Genomic DNA, 16853 nt, shown 5'->3' on the forward strand with positions numbered 1-16853 from the left:
CAGGTGAATTCCATTCTCACGTCCAGTCTTTGTATAGACTAATGATTTGCCACAGCACTTACCAGTGTTTGCTGCCATGTGAGTGAATAAAATCTTTTTTTTTTTTTTATTTGGTATTTTAAACAGAATTGCTAAACAATTTAATGGGATGGTCTGGTCTGGTCAGTGGGACAGTGGAACATCCAATCAGCGAACAGAATAGATATGTTAACTCTTTGCTTATCATTTACTTGGTTTTAAACATATTAAAATGATCCCTTACTCTGCTGTCACAAAGTAGGGCATAGGGCTTCCTTTTTTTCACACTCGCATTTTTTAAAATTGTATTTTAAGGCAAGTGCTTAAGAATGCTGATTAGCATTACCCTAAATAAATCAGAAATCAAAACTACTGAGGAACTAAAGAACAATAGGCTTTTTACTCATTATTGGCAGACGCAGACAAGAATTTGATTCATGACTACGTGGAATGTGGTGACAGGTTTTCCCTATTCACAATGCATCTGTGGTCATTGATTTGAAGTAAAGGTCAAATGTTGGAATGTCACACGAATCACAAAGGCAAAATTCACAAAAGCAAAATTCCAAGCATTCCATAGCTCAGTGAAAATGCCTTTTAAATTGCATTCCGATCAGATTCTAAACGTGTATTGGTAAATTGGAAACTGGTCAGGTCTTGTCCAAGGACGTATTTCAGACACACAGAAAGATCCGCTGAAGCCTTTAATGTTCATATCATGCATTTTTTTTTATTTCATATGAAGAGAAATCTAAAATGAGATCTAACTACCTTATTAACTATTATTAACTATAATTACTATATTAACTATCAACTATTTACTACATAGTTTGATAGTAAACTTTTGTTCAAAAAAGTTTTGTTGTGATTTGAAGATTGATTCAACTGAATCTGATTTTCATTTTGTCTCCTTTAATCACAGAAAAATCTCAACTCTTTACAAAGCAGTTTTCCCGGTAAGACATGATGACATGGCATATCACAGGCCACAAGGACTTGCAGCAGGTAAAAATACCAATTATATGAGTATTTTAGTATACATGTCAAGAAAACAAGCTGTTGGCATAAAAGCACATTATATTTTCAATCCTCCTAGAGATTCTAATAGAGGATTTAAACCTAGCTGACCAGGAAGCCTCCATCTATCGGCAGGAACGCTCCATTAGTCATAGCGCTCTTGTCACATAGCAGGAACAGTATGGCATGTACCACATCCTCCACTTCTGTAACCACAAAACAGATAATCGTATCATCAGATATTGTTCTATGTAAATTAGATGGATAGCAGACTAAAATACATATGTATAACTGAAAAAAAAAACAGTATATGCCAATATATATTACCTATCACTGAGCCAGAGCTACATTTTATTCTCCAGCTTTTTTACCAAAATCCCCCTGTTTTATAAATTTCACCCACACCTATAACCCACCAGCAAATTTGCCCATTGGAATACGTGATATCATGGCGTTGGCCTTCACTGGGTCACTCCATCCTATTTTTGCCATGTCCGTCATCACCACAGTTGGGTTTACAGAATTCACTCTGATCTGCACAAAAATGAGTAATATTTATTACATAACCCTATAAATATTACATTTATTTCCACAATTCAGCAGTACTACATGCCATTATTATTTTTGCAATGTTTTATAGGAATATTATTTTATTTTGTTAACTGGGTTTATATATTATGTATTCTGGCAGTGCTGTCTGTTTTATTATAATATTTTACCAATATTATAGTAGACACCAATAAATAAATAAATAAATAAATATATATATATAAAAATTTCTCATTTATCTCATAATGCGAAAAGAAGCATAAATTATTGTTTTTCATACAATATACAGATAAGAGCAATACATCATTTGAATCTGTAAAGGGTCTACTTTTATTTGTATACACTCAAAATAACAACAAAATGCTGTGCTTTTGTAAAATAAATAAAACGGACAGGGTACGCACTCTGCCGTCTCTCTTCACAGACACATAAATTACTCACCTCACATACGTAATAAATATATAAATAGAAAGCCAAAAATGTCTACTTTTAAATAGCCCAACTCTGATTATGTAATCTGTATTAATGTTGGAAGAGGTAGTTTCTTTGGTATCACGTCATAAACAGTCCGTGTGGAAACATAGCAAAAGTTCCGTTTGGTGTCCTGATAATTTACGTAATTTAAAACCATAATTACTTTAAAACCTTTACAAGAACATTTTGTCCTCCTTCTTTGTGTTGAGTAGATTTGCATAAAGCATCTATATTTATCCATGGCTTTGTTGATTAGAGTATTAAAAAGTTGAAAAGTATTAATTTAAGGTTTATTCACGATGAAATATTTCAATTACAGTAATTGACAGCCCATATGTATTTGTATGTATATATACATATACACACTAATATAATAGGAAACTAATATATAATTTTTATATAATAGGAACTGCTACATTCATTAAACTATATACAAAGGTATTTCCTATTTAAAAAATGTTTCACATTTTTTCAGTGTAGTAACTATTTGGTTGTCTGTGGGTCTGGTAAAGAGGTAAGTGTGGTTCACCTGGTAGGGTGCCAGCTCCAGAGCCATCACTTTGGTCAGCATGTCGAGAGCTCCCTTGGTAGCACCTTCATTAACAGTGAGAACATGACATTGTCAGATATTCAAATATCTTTAAAAAATGGCATGAAGGGATGCAAAATAAGTGACAGCAGTAAAAGCAAACACAAATTATAAATTCCAAATGGACAGGTTGAGACTTTGTTGATCATTTACGCTGCTGATTGGTCATCATTTCAATCTGTTATATATTTCACCTAATTAAAATAATTTCATTTGAAGCTACTTATATTGTAGTGGGGAGCCCTCTTCTTTTAGGATGAGTTTCAGTGTTCGGATTCTGATATTAATGGCATGCATATTTGTTTATTAAACACACCTATACAGTACCTCATAAACCATTAAAGGCTCCAATACATAGAGCTATTAATAACTATAATCAAATGCATTACTCTGTTTCACGAGCAAATTTCGAAGGCACGAGCAAACCCACGCTGCCAGTTCCCTGTTTTCGGCGGAGGGTCGCATCAGTAGCTTAGTTGATGACGTATCACTCAGTCGCTCTCATTGTTCAGTGCAGCAAAAAACTTAACTGTGGCTGTGTGTGTGTGTGTGTGTGTGTGTGTTTGTTTGTGTGTGTGTGTGTGTGTGTGTGTGTGTGAATTACCATGAAAACCGAGGAGGGGTGCGTCTCACACTCGCAATCAACCACTACCACTTGAGTAAGTGTTAAATTATGTTTACATTACGGTAATTTGTGGTGTATTTGTTTGTTAAAATAGGCTACAAATACATTTTAAGTGCAGAAATAAGCGATGAGATCTCGGAACGGATTAAATCACTTTTACATTCATTCCTATGGGGAATATCAGTTCGAACATACGAGCAAATGGACACACGAGCAATTTTCCAGAACGAATTATGCTCGTACAACGAGGTTCCACTGTATAATTGTAATAAAAATTATAGATCTTATCATTTTAAACAGCGGATATATAATAAATAATAAAAAAGGACGATAACAGAATCTCAGTTATATTACACCACTTCTTCCTACACACAAAGACAAGCATAACTAATAAAAAAAAGACAGAGAAATTGGCAAAAATATTGTTAGAAAAACAGACAAAGAAAGAAAGAAAGAAAGAAAGAAAGAAAGAAAGAAAGAAAGAAAGAAAGAAAGAAAGGACAAAAAGAGTTAAAGAAAGAAAGAAAGAATGGGATAGACAAAGAGCAAAAGCAATTCTCTGTGAGAAAGCTATCCTTAGTTTGCAAAAATGTTTGAGTGGAGATTTATATAAAAGCTTAAAGGCACATAATTAAAGAGATTCTTTCTACTCACTGTACACAGCATGGTCTTTAAAGGCCCGATGTGAAGCTTGGCTGGAGACGTTCACGATGGAGCCACCACTTCCTCTGGCTTTCATTCCTTTGGCCACAATCTATATTTAAAGTCACCGTTTACAGTCAAGATGTGCCATTATAATGAGTAAGCACTGGTTTTGTTCTGTTTTTTCGTTCTCCTTACTTGTGCAACATGCAGGGCTGCTTTCACATTGACGTTGAAAGACCTGCAATTAGAGTTAAAAGCTGGCAAGCTGGAATGTGCAATTATAGAATACATATTTATCTGAAAATATGGAAATCTCTTTACATATCAAAGCTGTCCTGCGTGACCTCGAGGAATGACTGAAGCACGGCACAGCCTGCATTGTTCACTAGCAGGTCAACAGGACCTACATCCTTTAGTGCACGTTCTGTAGCAGCCCAATCAGCCAAATCCACACACACGGGTTTAATAGCAGGACACTGCACAAAATAAATAAATACATATATGCATAAATTAATATACTATTCACATATGGGAATGAGGTGAAGATGAAGGTATTAGAAATATAAATGTTTGATTTGAATTACAACTAGTACTGTTTAGGAATAAATATAATTCAGGAGGATATGAGAACATGTGAAGTCATGAGAGGATGTTTCCTGAGATCCTCTGGAAGTCAAGCTGAATAAAGAGCAGGCAGAAAGAATGCTAGAAAAAAAGAAACTAACAAAGAAAAAAAAAAAAATAGGGAAAACCTGAGAGAAAATATGCCGCAAGAAAGAAAACAGACAGAAATTCAAAATGCTGTGTGAAAGAAAGAACACACAAATAGAGAAAAAGAGAAAAAGCTACAAGAAAGAATTAAAGAAACAGATGGAAAACAGACAGGAAAAAAAGGTTGAAAGGAAGAAAGAAAGACTGCAGGAGGAGGGGGCAGTGCGGGTCTTTTTGGGATGATTGTGGTGTTATTGAGATGATTGTGGTCTTTTCTCGATAGCTAGCAGATTTTTATTTCACCTCGTGCACGAGCGTGTCCAGGTCGGTCTGTGTGCGCGTGACAGCTATAACTTCCGCTCCAGCGCGCGCTAAAGCCAAAGCTGTGGCCCGTCCGATGCCTGTTGGTGTTACAGAGTCAGTTAGCGGCCATTACAGCGCTCCGTTTGTACACAGCGCTGTTAAATAAGCAGCTTTATGGCACTTGTCGTCGGTGCATTAACGAGAAAAGGACAAAAAAAAGTACCTTTTCCGGCTCCAGTCACGAGCGCGCGCTTGCCAGTGAACGTGATCTCCATGGCTACAATTTGCACGAAATTCAGCGCGTTGCAAAATTGCTTCTTTTTACTGAAAGAAAAGATGCAGGATACAGAGGGAAAGACAATAGCGGTTTACAGTGGTCTTTTCTTTCGCCTAAAAGGTTCAAAGTAATAACAGCATTACCGTCCTCCTTCTTCACCTCCTCCTGGTGGCTCGTAGTGAAATGCGGCGAGCTGCAGGGGCTGGGAGACACTGTACAGGAGGAACAGGCCAAAGGTTTCTCTAAAGTCAAAGTGTGTCTTTGCTGTGAACCAAATCACTAGAATTCACCAGCAGACAGCAGGATAACTGTTCAGTCCTTGTTTTTAATATGAACCTTAATAATGACTTACTTTTTTTTGACAGACATACCTGCACTTTGGACTTATTTGGAAAATATTATCTGCACTGCCTCACGGTTATACAGGTAGTCGCCGACTTACAACCTATGCGACTTACGACCATTCGACTTTACGACCACAATCGCTATTTTTTTTTTTACCAGCTTCCGGCATCATTTCACACTACTGTACAGATAGCCTACTCTACTTATGACCAAATCGTGTTACGACCGATTTGTCGGTCCCATTTGTGGTCGTAAGTCGACGATTGCCTGTATCCCCTGCACAAGTTGTATAGTTCATGTCAAAATCTTTTTTTAATACTGTATTTTACTACATTTGATCTTTGTGGTAGGTACACACGTCTTTTTCATAGCATCAAAAGCTAATTTTGGTGGTGCTTATGCAAGAAAAAAAAAATGTATCTAGACACCATGGCCAGAAGAATATAGATTAATGACCATCAAATTCATGTGTGGTTCTTCCCCCAAATATCACAATTTTGGGAGAACACAAAACAATGATGAAGAATTACTGGAACTTCCCTGCCCATGTGCACAAAGCGACCAGGAGTGAATCAGGAATGGTCAGGTGTCTGCAAACTTTTAACCATATTGTGTATATTAACAGACTCTAATAAAAAACTTCAGCTGCAATAAACAGACGTAAAAAAAAAGAAAAACATGGTTTATTTGCAAAAGAAAAGAAAAACAAGATGAGACATATAGCAACAGTATTTGGCAGCAGCTTTGCATCGTTTAATCCCCTTCTGTTCACACAACAAAACATTTGTGTTATTTCTATCTAGGAAAGTAATACCTTAGTTTGTTTTTTGGCAAGTTCATTCATGACAAACACTGACCTGCAGTGAAAAGCCATGCATGTGCATTCATGAGCATAGACATTATAATGTAATTAAAAAATAATAAAAATAAAAATTGGCAGCTTTATGAAATGTCTTAGTGTTTAAGGCATACTTATAGTGCACAGGAGAATTGGGAATATATCTATAAAAAATGTTTTTTCATTAGTCACTTCTGCAAGAATCCATACTTTCCTCGACTTAACTCAGCAAGCAAGGGCCTTCGATTCATTCCTTCATGTCATCTTCACAATAAAATGCACTTATCCTAAAGCCTTAAAATTCCATGCTTCCTGGACTGAATTTGCTGTAACACAGTGAAACCTTATTTAACCCAACAGTACGACCTCACAACTTCTATTTATGTTCAGGAGTACGTCTGGAGGTGAAACCTGACTCAGACTAAACCTGATATTTGCTAATGCATTGCCTGCTTACTAGAGCACAGCTCAGTTTAGCATTTTAAGCCTTCTACTCTTGAAATCAGACTTTGGGATATTAAAAAAAATTATCCTGATAATAAAAAAAAAATAAAGATATTTCGTGACTGCTATACAAAAAGCAGCAGTGCTAACTGTCAGGATAATCAGCTTGCTAGTCTGATTTATAAATGCATGCTTGTAGAGTATTGAGAGAGTTGCTTTGTCTTGTCAGAAGAACGTGTTGAACGAAGTCAGCGATGACTTCTGCGGAGACACCATTCCGTCTCAGGATAAAGCAAGCAGTGAAGAGTCTTAAACCTAAATAGAGGGGAAAATTATTCATTACTAATCCAGAACTCAAGGCAGCCTGTTGTAAATCCATGCAAAATAAACAATGCTAAGAGTCGAATTGTTTCATGGTAATGGGAATGTGCTTGTGTGATGGCAGCACAATAGTTACAGTATTGTGATAATAGTTACAATCAATGTTAACAATATAAGAACAAATGGTTCCCAATAAACATACCGTGACGGGTCCTCCATCAAGGAGAATGCCCCGGCAACAGGGATCACGTTCCTCCTGTTGGCAAAACCACCATAGCTGAGTGTAACCTACAGCAGTAAACAAACAGTGTGTGAAAAGGGGGGAAAATGTGAACAAATTACACACAGCTTGAAAATTTCAAGTCAGACTCAGGCTCGAATAAAAATCAAATAGAACACAATTTATTAAAGAGAATCCTCTGCAGAGGGGTGTTTGTCTCAAACATACACATACACAATGAGTGAGGATGACTTTGGGGGAAACAATTTACTGATGCACTCTATAGATCATTAGGTGTTGATTGTTAAACAGAGGGCTGGAATTAGGATATGGTTTTCTGTTGCTGTGAAAAGAGAAATTTCGGATTAACGTGACATGAAAGTACGATCGAATATGATTAAAACTTTTACATTAGAACAAGCAGGAATGGCCAAAATAAAACATTTATTAAAGTGGATATACTTCTGAAAAGACTTAGCTTTTTAGAGACTTTAGAGATTATTGCGCTGTAAAGATACCTCTTATTTTATAGTTGTAGGTTAACACACTATATGTGAAATAGTATAAATGTTTAATGTAATACGAAGCGTCATTAAGTGCAAGTGTTAAATAAGTGTCATATAAACAAATGTTAAATAATACATTCTGCTGTGTCATTCTAATACCGGTGAGTCTAATCATCACTCCATCCATTCAGGGAAGCCTTTTTATTAAGTATTGGAACTCTCCCTATCCATAATTACAGTGTAAAATCACCAGTCATTTCAACACAAATCCATTCCCCCTGGAGATAAGCTGTAATGTGAAAAGGATTTGAGGCACAGACCTGACTGAGGATGTCCATAGAAGGCATCCTCTGCAAGTTCTCCAGGTGTGAGTGGAAGAGGTTGGTGTGTATCAGAGGAACCTCCAGCAGCGCCTCAATGATGTAACCGATCGTGCAGTCGTCCGGGAGACGGATCTTCTCTGCCGTAGTGATGAAGTTCCCCAAACTGGGAAACACGGAGCAGCATTGGTATGCGATAATGCTAATCGTATTTCCATGCTCAATGGGAACTTAATATAAACACCTGCTTATTCATGTTGTTAAACAGTGGGCACAGGGTCAAAGAATTTGGACAGCAGAAATTAGAAACAGACCAAGTGTGTCCAGTTTGGATGAGCCTGTTTCCTCAATGTTAGATTAATGTTCAGGGGTGTATAAATAAATCCTGTTAGATTGAACCAGTCGAGTTCTCTGACCTCTCTAATCAACAAGGTGTCGATCTGCCTGCAGAACTGACGCTCACTGGGTGCTTTTGGTTTTGTGTACACTAATTTTGCATGAAAATACAGGTTTTCCGGAACACTCAATTAAGATCATCCGGCTCCAACAACTGTGCCCGGGGTAAAGTCACAGACCACTTGTTTTATATCTGCATTATTGTATGCATTGTGCTTTACAATGAATGATCAGGTGTTTCTAATAAAGTGTTCTGCCAGTTGATATGCATATGCACAAAAACGTTTATTTAAAGAGGTCATTAAATGTGGAGCAATGTTAATTCACACACTACACTCTTGAATACCTTGCCCATGGACTCATCTTGAGTGCCAGGCCTCGACTGATGCAAAAGCCAGCACCTCCAGTAGCAAACCAGAACTTGACAGAAGTCTAGGAAAAAGAAATGATATACATGGTTAAGATGTCATCCTGGCAACTCTCACAAATACCACATGTGGTGTCGGCTTTAGATAAAAATAAATAAATAAAAAAAGCTGTACTACTATACTAGTAAATATACAAAAATAAAACTCTCTACCAAGCCCCTAAACTATGGCCACCAAGCAGGAATGGCCAAAATAAAACAAGCACCAATTAAAATAATAATAATAATCTGTTTACTTATGAATTACTTGAAATTTATTTGTTGTGTGTTATGTAAATGATATCAATATAACAATACAGTAATCCCTCGCCACATTGTGGCTCAGCTTTCGTGGTCTCACTGTAATGCAGGTTTTTACATAGAACATATTACATTTTTTCTTTGCTGTATCGCAGGATTTCGCAGTCTATAGGTAGTATTGTTAAAAGTTATTAAATTGATTTTTGCAGTAAAATAAGCGTTTTCTAGCCTAAACATTTTTTAAGAATATTGAAACTGTTCAAGAGCAGAGGAAAGGTTTACAAGAGTGTTAGGATGGTTTATAAAGCCTTTAGATATACTGTACATGTTTTAGGATTTTAGGCGAGGGATTACTGTATATAACCATTTATATAACAAATACTGTATACATTTTTCTTTATTGCTTTTTTCCCTTAATGTTTTAACATCTTTTTACGCAATTAGATTAGTACTAGAGGTGGAATTCAATGATTATTCCTTTTACAATAACAACAACAACAGATCTTTTTTTACATCTTTTTCTAAACTATACCTATTCACATTCATTGTTCCATTCTCCTGCAAAATCAGACCTTTTTGAGGAGAGAATTTTCTGTTGGTTCTTTATATACAGTATCTCACAAAAGTGAGTACACCCCCAAATTTCAGCAACCATTTAAGTAGATCTTCTCAAGGGACAATACCATAGAAATCAAACTTAAGATATATTTTAGAGTAGTCAATGTGCGGGTTGTATACAAGTATAGATTTACTGTCCTCTGACAATAACAAATCGCCACTATGGTCTAAATAATGCAACAAAAGTGAGTACACCCTGAGCATGTCAAAACTGTGTCCAAAGTGTCAATATTTTGTGTGAGCACCATTATGTAGCACTGCCTTAATCCTCCTGGGCATGACATTCACCAGTGCTGCACAGGTTGTTGCTGCGATCCTCTTTGACCCCTCCATAATATCACATAATGGCTGGATGTTAGGCGCTTCTCCAATTTCTGCTTGAGGATGCCCCACAGGTGCTCAATAGGGTTCAGGTCTGGACACATTCTTGGCCACTCAATCACCTTCACTTTAAAACTGCAGTTCGGCCCAGTTTCTGAAGGGAGGGCACCGTATTCTGCTTCAGAATGTCATAGTAAATGTTGGAATCGATTTTTCCTCAATGAACCGCAGCTCCACAGTACCAGCTCATGCATTCCTAGATCATGATGCTACCACCACCATGCTTGATTGTAGTCAAGACAATTTTCAAGGTACTCCTAACCAGGGTGTCACCACACATGCTGGACACCATCGTATCACAGGTCCAAGGTCCTTCTTGGACGATGGCCCTGCAAACTGACTTGTTGTAATGTGCGGTATATGGTCTGAGCACTGACAAGCAGAACTTCCGCTTCTGCAACCTCTGAAGCGATGCTGGCAGCACTCATGCTTCTGTAAATGTACAGTAACTCAGTTTCAGGATATTACCGATTTTTTTATAGCCTTGGCCATCTTTGTGGAGAGCAACAATTCTAATTCTCGAATCCTCAGAATCTCTTTGCCATGAGGTGCCATGTTGAAAATCCAGTGGTCAGTATGAGAGATTGTACTCAGAGCACCAAATTTTAACTGCTCTAATACAAGATACACACATTTATAAGTGTCCTTTTATCACTTAGGGTGTACTCACTTTTGTTGCACGTTATTGAGACAATAATGGCTGTATGTTGAGTTAATTTCAGAGTACAGTAAATCTGTACTGGTATACAAGCTGCACACTGACCAAAATATATCCAAGTTAATTTCTATAGTATTGTCCCTTGAAAAGAAGATAATAAAATGGTTGCTGAAATGTGAGGGGTGGACTCACTTTTGTGAGATACTGTAGATATAACGATATTTATGCATTAATATTTACTGAAGTAACAGTAAAAGTCTCTCATAAATGAAAATACTCAGAAAAAGCACAGATACTTGAACAGTGCACTGGTTTCATGAGCTTCTATGAGTTGTTAAATGCTCACCGATCCATCACTCCTCACCCTCTCAGGAGCCTCTATAGGGTGATCGAGACTGGGCCGGCCCAAGTACACATCCTGCGTGTGGGAATAGGATGAGAGCAGCTGCAGCAGACTTGGAAGGATCACGTAATTATCGTCATCCACATGACAGAACCATCTAGTTTGATGCAGAGAAAATGTAGAAGACGTCAATGACACTGAAATGATTGCAAGTGAAATGGATGTGTTTCATCTATTTAGTAATTGGATACTTTGAACAGTGTACATGCTCAGCAATATTCTATTGTCTAAAAGATTTTCCTCTTTTTTCTCCCCCTACTACTTTCTTTAACGTACCTTTACATTGTTTTTATTTTGAAGTATTATTACATGCCTCATTAAATGGATGGAAGTAAGAAAGAAAGAAAGAAAGAAAGAAAGAAAGAAAGAAAGAAAGAAAGAAAGAAAGAAAAGTCTCTCTCTAAATGGTGTCTGAAGCATAGACAGGTGATCTGTGAATGTTACACTGTGTTTGTAGAAATCACAACGCACTGTTTCAAAGTTATTATATTTATTGTTAACTTTATCTAATTAGGCTTATGAATAATAGAATTCTGACCTAATATGTTTTGTCAGCATGGTTTATAGACAATAACTGATCCAAGAAAGAGACGACTCGACGCACACCGAAAGAACAAACCTTTTCTGTGACTCAATGAACTTGTCGTACTCCACAGACATCTTGCAGCACAGCGCTTGGCGTGTGTGTGCCGCTGAGCAGTTGGTGTTGATGACGTTGCCCCCTTGAATAGAGGAACCAATAAAGGAAGGAAACACAAGAAATGAACAACAGTTTTATGGTTAAAAAAAGGTGCTGTGTGCTCGTTATGTGTAGCACATTACCTGCTTTCTGCTTTAGCTCCTTATCGTCACCATCAGTGAAGATGAATGTCTGGAAGAGACAAAGAGAGTGTGTTGATGCACATTGGCTGAGGAATTATAACTACCAGATGTTCTTCTCAGTCATCTTTGATCTGAACTCTATGGTGTTTCTAGCATTTCCAATGCCATTTGCCACAGTGTGAGCCGGGGTGGGGGGTGGTGGGGGGGTTATGGGGGGGACCTTACCGGCTTGGACCAGTCACAATTGTAGTTACTTAAGTAGTAAAGTCAAATAAAATGTTATTATTTATTTATATTTGCGTAGACGTTTCTGAAGCAGTGACACCGAATGCATGGGCCAAGTGCATTATTGCTTCTGTTAGAAATCGCTCAGACTAGTATAGTTATACTCAAATATACACTGCACGACTCGGCAGCTCCTCCCCTAACGTGAAGTCTTTGAAAAGACGGGTGCAGGCTGATCATTGTGTTTTAAAGCTTGAAAGGGTGATCTTACGATTCCGACATCTTAGAGAGTTTAAATCCGATGTGGCACATTTCAAACCAATAACAACAACTGATTTACTTATGCTGTGGTTTCCATCAATTGAATACCCTAATCATTGCCCTTTATTTTGCTAATATTCCAAAAGCTGACTGTTGGCAGAGAACATAAAATGAAAGAATTGTTGTTTTATATTTTAAAACTACATTTATGACATTTGGCCACATCCAGAGTGACTTCTTATGCTGGTTTATTAGCACACAGAATACCTTTAGTCTAAAGCTCAGAGAAGTACAAACTCAGAAAATCTTACAGATACACCTTTAGATGTTGTTTCAAGACTGCAAGGGACTCAGCTGTTTATACATCAAGTGGAAGTTAATTCCCACACCTTGGGGCCAGAACGGAAAAGAGTCTAAAAGCATGTCTTCTTTGAATCCTGAGATATGGAAAGTGGTTTTGTATGAGTGCATTAATAAACACCTGGTTTCTCTTTGCTGCCTGAACTACTGAGAAATCACAACAAAGAATTCAACAGCACTGTGACTGTGGTCTAACATTGCCATCTAAAAAGTGTGCACTGGATTATGGAAGATTTTGTGCTCATATCCTAAATCCATTTCAGCATTCTACAGTAATCATAAAAGGTCTCTTTACAAACAGAGCTCTTGACACATTTTACAGAAAAAAAAAACACGTCCTGTATTCACTTGGCTGGGTTTATTACACCTCATGGCCAAATAAACTGCCTGAACAAAAGCCTCTTTCAGAGTGTTACGTTTTGCAACTTTTACACACATGTACTTTCATTTCCAGGAAATTAATTCAATCATTGTGCACTTCTTACCATCTTAGTGAGAGCTGCTTTAGATGAAACTGGAGGCGAAAGGTTTTTTCAACACAACATTGTTAAACTTTGTACAGCAGAATTATTAATCTGACTGGTTAAAGCTGTGAAAAGATCCTTTGTGTTTGTCAGTCCAATGCGATTTATCTCTTATGAGGCTGATTGTGAAACAGTTCTCTCCCGAGTATTGTTGTTACTCAACATTAAACACTTATGTAAATGTTTGTGTGCAGCCAAGGTGGAATTTTCGATTTCTTTTCACCCAACCAGTTTGCTAACTAACTTCTTTTGAGTTGCCATTTATATCAATGGATTCTTTGTTTATGTAACAAACACAGTCAAACCTGGTTCTGGAAAAGAAGTTGTCCCAGGTGGTGTCATAGCCCACTAGACATTCTGCACAAAAGCAAAAATACACTCACCCATAAGTTTCTCTTCAAACGTCATTTTGAAGAACCCACCAGGCAGGACGCCAAAGAACAACTGCCTGCCCTCCCCCCTCCGTGGCTCACTAGCTGCAAAACCGCTGTATTTATCCATCTCCTGCCTCACAGACCCTAACAAGTCATTTTATTAATTCTAATGAACAGTAGCACGTGTGTTGGTCAGAAGAGGAAATCAGGGAAGGCATGCGTGGATGCAATGAAGAAGAAAATAATCAGCTCCAACTTACAAACCAAAAAACTGTGTTCCTACACTCAGTTCCTAACAGCTCAGGGAAATTGAATTTTAACCCACTACAGCCTTCTCAGTTGTAAGTTTTGCACTACAATGTGTAAACTGTTAGCTGAGTGTGTGCCCTACCTGCTCCTTAGCTTTTGACACCCAAGTCTGAAAAAGCAGCTCCAGTCGTGATTTGTGATACTTCCTTGTGGTTTTGACTGCAATAAAAATGTCTTTCAGAGACAGGGGTTCTTTGGACCATGTGCTGATGGAGTCAGCACTGACTAAGTCCTTTCGGGATTTGTCATTGGAAAAAGGCAGTCCAGAGACGCTGCTGTGCTCAGAGTAACCAGCACCTTTGTAGCCTGTGGCGTTTTCTCCTCTGACAGGCCTGGTGTGGGGCAGAGGTCGGGGCAGCTCGCTCTGCCGCTGTGGCGTTTGGAGAGTTGGGATGAGTAACAGTACAATGGCACAAAGAGCCGAAGAGGCCAGGAAGCAACGTCTGTTCGTGCCAACCGGAGACAAATGCATTCTTGCTGAGCTCGGCGCCAGCTCAGCCACCTGGGCTTGGCCACTTCTCCTCTCCTGTGTCCATCTTCAGAGAACAGAGCTGCAGTCTGAAGGAAATGGAATAGAGAAAAAAGCAAACTCGGGATGTTAAAAATGACTATTGCCGAGAAGTATGATGTGTTTTAATGACGATGTGACTTTGTGATTAAGCGATTCTTGTAAAGTTGACAGGAGCTTTTAAAAGAGGTACACACTGGAAACTGAAACAGCTGGAAGTTCTTCTTAAAGCATTTAAAAATAAAGGCAGACTCAGAAAAACCATCATATCCATCTTTTACTCAATGCCACTGTCTCTAATCCATACAGCATCGCAGGTCTTGCAACATTCCTATAAACTTTCCCTTTCACTCTCACAGATACTCTTCTATCACAAATCACTCCTATCACTCTTCTCCACCCACTCCACCCTGCCTGCACTATTTTCTTCTCTTCTCTAACACACTCTCCATTATTTTGCACTGTTGACTCCAGGTACCTGAACTCATCCACCTTCTCCACCTCTTCTCCCTGGAACCGCACCACTCCACTGCCCTCCATCTCATCCACACACATGTACTCTGTCTTACTCCTACTGACTTTCATTCTTCTTCTCTCCAGATTGTACCTCCAACTCTCCAGGCTCTTCTCCACCTGCTCCCTACTCTCACCACAAATCACAATATCATCTGCAAACATTATCATCAGCAGCTCCTTGTACTCCTGCCTACTTCTTTCATCTCTTTGCCGATTACAATTTTGTTTCACCAACCTCTTTCTGCTCTCCTGCACTTCCTCATTCCACCATTACGTCTCTTTGTCTTCCTTTCTATTTCCAGATGTCACACCAAGTACCTTTCTAGCTGTCTCCCTTATCACTCCTGCAGTAGTTGCCCAATCGTCCAGCACCTCTTCACCACCACCGACCCCTTGTCTGACCTCTTCCCTGAACCTCACACTACAGTCTTCCTCCTTCAGTTTCCACCATCTTATTCTTCTTTCAGTCCTCACTCTCCTCCTCTTCTTCTTCACCTCCAAATCCATCCTACAGACCACTGAATGCTACTCAAACCCAGAACTACTCAAACCCAATCCAGGAGCAGCTGATAATGAATTACATTTTAATGAGAGGTTTTAGCAGCAACACAGCTTTTTATTTTTAGTAGTTGGAGTTTACAACCTGAGCAGATGTTAAGGAATGTGAAAATCAACTGAAACAGGGACATGGTTCATGCTGAGCAAGGACACGTTTCATTTCAACTCCATTTGAGCTGCAAATCTTCCACAGCAACAAACAGGACACAAACACCCCTGCTGTTCAAATGGACAGAGGCCCTGTGTGTGTGTGTGTGTGTGTGTGTGAAATCTCCCCTGAACTCCCCTAGTTACCCTACCCTAGGTAGTGCACTTAAAAACGGCTGGATTTGGGCTTCAACCAAAGTCAATTCTCCTTTCACTGCACACTGAGTTTCTGTTGCTAAATCAGTTAGCAGCTACTCCGTACACCAAACAAAGTCTAGTCCAGTCAAAGTGATGTAAAAAATATTGTCTAAAAACATCTTACCGCAAATCAGTATGTGTTTGGAAGCACTTTTCTCTCTCCACTCATCCGTTTTCATCTTCTCGACCATAAAAAAATAAACAAAAAACAAAGCCCGAGGAGAAGTAAACGCAATCCCACCGTGAAAAACCGATTTCTTATTAAAAGAGAGTTAATTTATTGTCCTTGTCTCCACCAAACAGCTTTCACAAGCTTATACCGTTTACTTCAATTTACACAGTACCAAACAAACACCTCAGTATCTCCACGAAGTCCAGTGTTCATCACTGAGTCCGGATTAAATGCCCTCTGTGTCGTTTGTAGCAGCCACAAGTTCCGACTGTGCTTCTACTATACAGTAGCGGTAATGCAACCGAAAGCTTCTTTTACCGTATAAACTGCAAATATATAACCCTTAAAAACAGTAGGCGTGACAAACAGACGGACTGTCAATCATTTAATGCATCAGCCAATAATATTGGACTACTGCTAGCTTTAGGGCCAATTATATTACAGGAACTGAATATCATTCACAAAACTGGGTAGTACTTGTCAATTTTTTAAAATATATAAAATAAATCTTACGTAATATAAAATCTGATGAAATCTGAAAGTTTAGCTTTGCC

General features: G+C 38.3%; 2 protein-coding genes across 3 annotated transcripts; both read right to left on the bottom strand.

Annotated features, from left to right (window-relative positions):
• Positions 1-913: 913 nt before the first annotated feature.
• On the bottom strand, positions 914-5691 carry dcxr (dicarbonyl/L-xylulose reductase). The gene is made up of 10 exons (XM_046854434.1): positions 5580-5691; positions 5352-5420; positions 5155-5255; positions 4932-5029; positions 4239-4393; positions 4113-4155; positions 3927-4026; positions 2588-2652; positions 1452-1569; positions 914-1241 (listed from the first exon to the last, which is right to left on the bottom strand). Exons 3-10 carry the CDS (start codon positions 5204-5206, stop codon positions 1138-1140), a joined length of 735 nt encoding a protein of 244 aa, XP_046710390.1. The 5' UTR covers positions 5207-5255; positions 5352-5420; positions 5580-5691; the 3' UTR covers positions 914-1137.
• A 523-nt stretch (positions 5692-6214) lies between these two features.
• rfng (RFNG O-fucosylpeptide 3-beta-N-acetylglucosaminyltransferase) lies at positions 6215-16612 on the bottom strand. Of its 2 annotated transcripts, none has more exons than XM_046854433.1 (9): positions 16252-16612; positions 14283-14758; positions 12148-12196; positions 11945-12047; positions 11287-11422; positions 8945-9030; positions 8203-8368; positions 7359-7444; positions 6215-7150 (listed from the first exon to the last, which is right to left on the bottom strand). In XM_046854433.1, exons 2-9 carry the CDS (start codon positions 14670-14672, stop codon positions 7084-7086), a joined length of 1083 nt encoding a protein of 360 aa, XP_046710389.1. In that variant the 5' UTR covers positions 14673-14758; positions 16252-16612; the 3' UTR covers positions 6215-7083. The 2 variants fall into 2 exon arrangements, with proteins under 2 accessions (XP_046710389.1, XP_046710388.1); XM_046854432.1 differs by having other exon boundaries at positions 11269-11422; positions 16252-16611.
• Between the last annotated feature and the right edge of the window lie 241 nt (positions 16613-16853).

Source organism: Silurus meridionalis, chromosome 7, assembly GCF_014805685.1.
Source record: "Silurus meridionalis isolate SWU-2019-XX chromosome 7, ASM1480568v1, whole genome shotgun sequence".
NCBI classification, from domain to species: domain Eukaryota; kingdom Metazoa; phylum Chordata; class Actinopteri; order Siluriformes; family Siluridae; genus Silurus; species Silurus meridionalis.